Raw genomic sequence first — 7,500 nt, forward strand, 5'->3', positions numbered from 1 at the left:
ACACACACACACACACACACACACACACACACACCTGACCTCCCACTGCAGCCCAGAGATAAAGTGGTGATTATCAAACATAGCAGCTTGCCATTAGCACAGTAACCATTGATATAGGCCATTGTTGAAAGAAAAGGACAAGACTTGAGAAGAGAGGGCCACACACTGGGCGGTTCTCAGCAAAGAAGGGGCTCAGACCCAGGGACTCGGAGGGCGAGAGGCCCTGCTTGTGCAGGATAGGGTGGATGGATAGGTGTAGGCAACCACTGACCTCGTCAATATGCATGTGCAGTCAAGCAAAGAAACAACAACCGAGACTGTTCTCCCGTTGGAAGTGGACCAGAGCACACAGAAATCTTGGTTCCAAAAGAAGTGACAAAGCAAATAGGAGGTAGAAAAGAAAAGCTTAGAAGGTGACACGGTCTAGAAGATAATACAGACTGAAAGTAAAGTGACTGGAGAGGAAACTAAGAGAACAAAAACAACAATGGAGAGAATAGTGAGCGGTTCAGAAGCAACACTGACACTAAAATTCATTGCTACGGTAATTATATGCTCAAGTTAAAAAGGTAAAGAAATCCATGCCAAGATGAATAAGGGGAATAGAATTCATACACGGGTCAAAAGTGTATGAATATACAATATCTCTCCAATTACTTTAAGGGCACCGTGATGTGGGTTGCCATGATTACCAAAGACACGCAAAAAAGAAGGGTCAGTTCATCCACTACAGTAACCCTGTAATTAACATAACACACACACACTCCAAGCCAAGTAAAGACCCCGCAGGGTATTTCACTGCATAATGTAATGTGGACAAACATAGTTGGCATAAATTAAAACAGCTGTAAGTGATTGTACTTTATTGCAATCAAATCTCACATCACACTTGCAATGAATTTATTTAGAGCACTCTTACCTTTTTCTATTTTCAGTTTTCAATGTTCATTTCAATGTTTGTTTTTCAGGAGCAAGGCAATAGGATTGTTTTATCTTCTTCTTTTTTTACAAAAACAGCCCTGCTGTAAACAAAGCTTTCTGGAGAGATAACAATGGAAGTGTTTTCCTTTTTAAGTTATAACTTAAAAATTATAAATATTTGTGTGATGTGCAAATGCTGCTCACATAAACCACAAGTAAAGCTGAAAGAAGGCCCAGGTGATGTGTGTGCAGTACTTACAGCCTTGTATGAATCTTAAATCACTTGATAGTGTGAGGTGATAAAGGTCAACCTCCCATTTCCTGCCCGTCACCACAAACATCTGGGGTTGAGATTGTCCTTGGAATGAGGCGGATGATTCTTGAAATGTAGCCCATAGCCACTGCAGAAGATGCTTTGAGAGCATTTCTATAATATCCAAACGTGTGTGCATTAGAGGGCACATGCAAATGTACACCCATGTATGAACCCACCAGGCCCACTCCTGGAAGCCCCCAGTGGAAATTCCATCCACTGCCAAGGACAAAGTGATCCACACAGCACTGAAATCTCTTGGAAGCGCTCCGTCTACACAACATCAAAGACAGCCTGAAACAAAATTAGCTTTTTAATCCCTTTAGCCCTATGCAGTGGGGCGTTCAGGTGTGGATTACCTCGCATGGCAAACATTTTTTCCCCCTCTGTCTCCAATCCAGGGTCGTGAAAAGTGTGCAAAGGTATGTTGCAGATGAGCAATGAATAAAGCCAGACAAACCAACAAAACCGCTGTCGTGCCACTGGTGCAAGAGTGATGATCACACATATACGCACGCCCTGGGCAAAGCTTATTGGTCTATATTTGGAATGATGTAGGCAGTTCACACCTCAGTGCAATCTCCCTCTAATTGCAGTACATTCATGCATGTACTGTCAATATCTTTTAAGTAACACAAGAAACACTTCCAATGCAACACATCCATACAGCCTAATGAAGTACAGACTGACAGAAGAGAGTCATACCTTGCGACACAAACAGACACACTCCCCATGGATCTAATCAAGAAGCCATTGCGAGGTTGGCAGAAGTATGTTTGTCTGAAATGGCCAAATATCTATTTTTGCACATTATGAGGGAAAATAAATATGAAAGACATACCTACCTGTATATGTAGGCCTACATTTCTTTCCACATAAACATGTATTTTAAAGTGAAACTTTGCAGATTTTCAACCTGCTCTGTGTCACTGTAGTGTGGGCAGTACATGCAGAGGATTGCTGTGTGGCCTCCCTCCATGCCATCAGCACCCAAAGCTCCTCTCTCACCGGCTGGACCAAAGTCCGCCAGCTTATCTGGCAGCATTGCCCCAAGCATGATACAGAGCTGATTAAAAATGGTAGTTTCACTCTAAAAGATTTACATAACTAATGATGAAAACGAAAAATAGTACCTGTTCCTATACCGTAAAACCTTAACTTAAAAACCAAAGATCTCTCTTTCTCTCTCTCTCTTTATAGATTGTTTGGAGTGCAAATCACTCTCCGCGGTCAACTTTTCACCATCATTTACAGCTGTTGAATTACTCCTCATAGATCTAATGTTACATTTCATTTTCAGTCATTGAAAGTATTGTCATGTGACTCCCGCCATGCAGCGCATTCAGTGCCGTGGCAAAGGTCCATGGAAGAACGTGTGAGGCAGACGAGTGAGCTGCTTTCTTAGCACAATCGAATACTAACTTATTAAAATAGTGTATTTTTGTTCTTTTACAATTCAAAAACATATTCAAAATTAGAATATGTGTTGTAAGCCCTACTGACAAGTCACATAGTTACTGGGAAGAGTGAAATGCCACAGTTCAGCGGTCAAGGCTCTCCAATTAGCTATAATCAGAGCAATGTGGGGGAGACTTTGCTGCATCCGAATAGATGGTAATGAACTGCTTTACATATAGAAGATTGCAATTGGTTGCTGTCTTGAACTGACGAAAGGGGGCTCCGAATGGGGCAACTTTCCATCACAGCGGATGATGGTAACAGTGGAGATCTTTAATCAGTGGGGGATGTGTGCACAAAGAATACGCCTTATGAAAAAAATATGGTTTCATCTAGACATACTGTAAGCTAGCCCCATTTAATTGTCATTTGTGGCAAACAAGCAACATGTAAGCACTACATATTGTTGTTTCAGTCCATTTATAATGTTATACATGGGTGGGTGTGGGCCATGCAGGGAGTGCAGCAAAGGCCCGCAGGAGCTAATCCAGACAAGCGTAGCATAATAATGACATTGTGGGAAGAGAGCAGCAGGTAAGGCCTGAGCCTTGAATCTCATAGACCTAATTTGCTAAAACCCAGTGATGGGTTCAGGGCCACAGTGACAGCTTAAAGAATGCTAGGTGCCTTTCTTCTTAACAGACAGTCTGGCTTGCTTAACATACTGCGCAGGAAGGTGGAAGATTTTCTGAGGTATGACGGTATGTGAGAAAATCATGTTAAATAGACTGAAGCCTCCTGTGGAGCAGTATCTTGACCCCTGCCAATTTGCTGATCAGAAAGGGAGGGGGGCCCGGGATGCTATTGTCTGTAAATTGGACAGTGTCGATGCTCACCTGGATGCATGAGGACGGTGTGTGAGAATTCTGTACTATGATTTTAGCTCAGCATTCAATACGATACAACCACACATCCTTGTAAATAAGCTTTTGATGATGAAGGTTCCAGGTGTTTTATCTCGTTTGATTTGTTAAGTTAAACTCAAAAGTTAAGTCAGACAATATCATGTCAAACACAGGGTCACCCCAGGGAACTGTTTTATCACCTTTTCATTTTATCATTTACACGACAGACTACCGTCTACAGCAGGCAAGCTGTCAGGTTGTTACATTTGCTGACGACACAGCTCGTTGGGCTGATCGAAAATGATGACTATAGCTACTATCAAAATGTGATCAAACTGAGAAGGCCAGGATTGATAGAGTGACTAAAAGAGCTGGGAAAATGGTGGGAGAGTTAAATACAGTGGATCAGGTATATGATGATCATCTGGTAAAAATGACACAGAACATAACAAGGGACCCGATTCTCCCTCTTCATGGTAATCTGACTGGCAGAGTTATGGAGCGCAGTGGTAGGCTAAGACCGCCTGTGACACAAACTAAACGGTATTCTCTCGCTTTTATACCTCAGGCTATTAGACGGCACAACAAGCACTTTAAACGTACATTTTTCTAAGTTCTTATTTCATTTTTTTATTGTATTTATGTGTAGTATTATAGTACAGTATTATTGTATAGTGTATTTGTTATATTGTATTTATTCTCTAGTTTTTAGGGTTATGATAGCTGGTGTGAGCACTGTAATTTCCATTTGTATGGATGAAATAAACTTGACTTGAGGCTTTTGGAGCCAACGTGAGGCTTGACCAAGGAGGTGGTAGAGTGTGTGTGTGTGGTGGTAAAGGCTTCACTACAGTGTTGTGACAATCCACCCAGTTGTGAAACTGTCTACGAAACAGGCTCTGAAGCAAGTGGGCTCTTATCACTGAGAGGGGTATTAGTGTTGGTAATAAGCAGTGTCACTTGGTTGACAATACATTGAGAGCTGGTATTTCAGACAAGGACTTGATATGCTAGTCTGTAATGAAAGTATTTATGATGTCGATTGAAATTGACTCCCCACACAAGAGCAGCGTTGTAATGTGCGTGTGTTGTCTTATGGTAGATAATGAAAATGCTGAAAGTGTGCTGCTAAGAACAACACAAAGCAAATGAGAAACAGCAGTCTTTGCTGTGTAGGCGTACATTAGGAACTGCTACAGCATACTGCCAGTGGTAAAAAAAGAACAGTGAATTCAGCCAGCCAACCAAGCAAATGCCTCTTCCATATTGCTTTTGCTTTATCACTCACACACACTTCTTTATGCATGCTTGTCAAACTTGCAGCAAGTGAGCACAAACACAGAAGATTGACAGACAAGCCGTTAGAGCGCGGGGTGGCGTCCCGGCTTGCACTTGGGTTCTACGTTTGTCATGTGAATCTAGCCTTGCCTTTTCGAAGGGCTATCATATAATTTTTCTTTGCAGGCCAATAACTTTTGACAGCCATAAATCCACAGAGAGAGCCAGAGAACATTTTTATGTTAATTGTGTCAATTTAAATAGCTTAGCAACTCAAGATGTGAGTGTTCACTCCAGTTATCCAAGCTAGACGAAAGAGGAGGCGGGGGGTTGCCACTAAACAATTTATTCACGTTTCAATTACTGAAAACAGAGATGGGACTGATGACTGCTGTGTGTCAACATTGATCAAGTTGTAAGATGCAAGCTCTGCATACATATGTAGTAATAACTGCCAGATAATAAAGAGGAAAAGTCCTAATTTGCTGATCTGAGTTATGAATGGTTTTTCCAGACACGATTTAGACTACAGAGCAAACCAAAAACCTTTCGGCTTCCCTAAAGTCAACAGTATGAAAACATTGTGGTTTGAGTAAATTAACACCACTTGTATAGCAGCACACACACACATCCCAATGAAATGGGGACAAGCAGACCATTGACTCTATGTTTAAACTGAAGCAAAAAAGACATTTGCAATTGTTAATTGACATTATTGTTAGTATTATAATAAAGTATTTTCTGACAGGCTATTTAATTGGATCATTTTACAGCCTGCTGATTGTATTGATAAAGTCAAATTTCATAATTTAAATGACTTGCTTTAACTGTCTCTGAAGATGAATCAGAGAATCAAAGAAAAGCAGCAACTAAAGATTGACCTCAGAATGAAAAGACAAACTAATTGAAGGGTTTTGTGAACATTTACACCCCCAACAAAAACTATAAAAAGTCGCGGTCATTCTCATTGAGAAGATTTTGAGAACATTCCTTCATATCTCCTCTATGACACAGGTTGGCCCTCATTTGTACGCTGTCACCACTTTGACTGTGAAGACTTGTGCACATGCAGCTGTGGGCTGTAAGGAGAATATGGATAGCCATAAATCCAGTGAAGTCTGTCTATGGAGGCTTACCAAAGCCAATCAACCGCAAAAGGGCAACGAGAGCCATCTGACACCAAATTGATTGATGCAGATTACAGGTACACTAAGGCAAGTGAGAAGAAAGGGGGGAAAGGAGGTAGAGAGAAAAACAGACAGATAGACTGACAGACAGAAGTAGTGTTTGTTGGAGAAACACTAAGTGGATTTAAATGGAACAACATGAGCATGAACTTGATGAGGAATCAATAAATGCTATTAACGTCTCCTGTCAAAGTAATGTATATGCAGAATGTTGAAAGAGAGCAAGGAAAACAAATACAGAGTAAAAAGAGAGAAGACAAAACTGCATTGGAAAAAGCTTGGGTTGGGGAACATCAAAAGAATCATCAGAGTGAAACTCTGCCTTGTCCCTGACAGCTTAGGCTAAGAACAGCGCAGCAACTGATGCACCACAGAGCACTGGGCCAAAGACATATACTGTAGAAAGTAGGACAGAATAAGCAGTGCACAGGCAATTATCAATGGATTTTCCAGAGCACACAATGTACCATGACTCATAGCATGTGAGATTTAGCATCTCAACAACGAGTCAAGGCCTTTCTTTGCCATCATGCGTCAACAATTACTATGGGTGGTGATTACATGAATTTAAATTGGCCACAGTTCAATACATCAATAAACCCACGATGGCTGCCAAGCTTGAAAGGCAAGTAGTGGGACCCAGCTGGCTGGAGATGTGCTGCAAAAAGCCCAGAAGGGAACAGCCTCTTGAAACATCAACCGCCAATTCAGGGGCATGAATCCAGACACTGGCCTATGGGGAGCTAAGGCAGTGAGGTTGGTCGCCTGGGCCTGGCACCTCTCAGTCTTTCCACAGATCAATAGATGGATGAACCAACTGCTTGGGCTTATGTACTCAACTTAGAGCTCATTTCCACCGCAAATCAAGCCCTTGAAGAAAATTAACTCCCATTGACCGCTTGAGTCCATGTCAGTACTCTAAGTCAAACTTGCACACATACTTTCGCATGTAGCTCAGCATAACTGGCCAATTAATAGCCGATAACTTTCAGCAAAGTGTATCAAAAGAGAAATAGATTATCTTACCATGGCCCCCACGTGTAAGAAAGGGCATCCGGTTGATGGCAATGGGCACAGTACCATGCTTGTTGTGAAAGTGGTGGACGTGGTGGGTGGTACTGAGGGAGGAGGAAACTCTGGCTGCCACGGCTGGGCAAGGGAACACCAGCAGTGCCAGAGATAGCACCAGCCTGAACAAGAAGGCCGGACTGGCCCACACAACTGGCGACGCCACCGCTGGCCTGGGTACCAGTAGCAACCCTCCATCCACCTCCACTTCCACCTCCCGCTCCATGGGGGCGGGGCCTGAAAGAAACAAAAGGCCCCTCCCCTTCATACGACACAAACAGGATGCGAACATCTCAATTGAATCCAGGGCCCATGATCCCCTGCTTTCCAGCCCGGGGAGGAAAAGAAAATACAGATTACAAAAATAAGCCAAGAAGGAAAAAAAGATCCTTGTTTGAAAATCCGAAAAAAATGATTGGAAAGAAGAAAA

At 42.3% G+C, this 7,500-nt stretch overlaps 1 protein-coding gene across 7 annotated transcripts in view; it reads right to left on the minus strand.

The window, feature by feature from the left end:
• nrxn2b (neurexin 2b) overlaps positions 1 to 7,500 on the minus strand; it is a 743,906-nt gene that overhangs the window by 227,751 nt on the left and 508,655 nt on the right. The window contains exon 1 of one of the 7 annotated variants that reach the window (XM_032544415.1): positions 7,029 to 7,500. This exon is cut by the window's right edge and continues 1,336 nt beyond it. The exons of the other annotated variants lie outside the window; for them this stretch is intronic. Coding sequence (XP_032400306.1) covers positions 7,029 to 7,362 — 334 coding nt within the window. The 5' untranslated portion in view covers positions 7,363 to 7,500. The remainder of the gene's footprint in view (positions 1 to 7,028) is intronic. 7 annotated transcript variants of the gene reach the window in all.

Source organism: Etheostoma spectabile, chromosome 19, assembly GCF_008692095.1.
Source record: "Etheostoma spectabile isolate EspeVRDwgs_2016 chromosome 19, UIUC_Espe_1.0, whole genome shotgun sequence".
Lineage (NCBI taxonomy): Eukaryota > Metazoa > Chordata > Actinopteri > Perciformes > Percidae > Etheostoma > Etheostoma spectabile.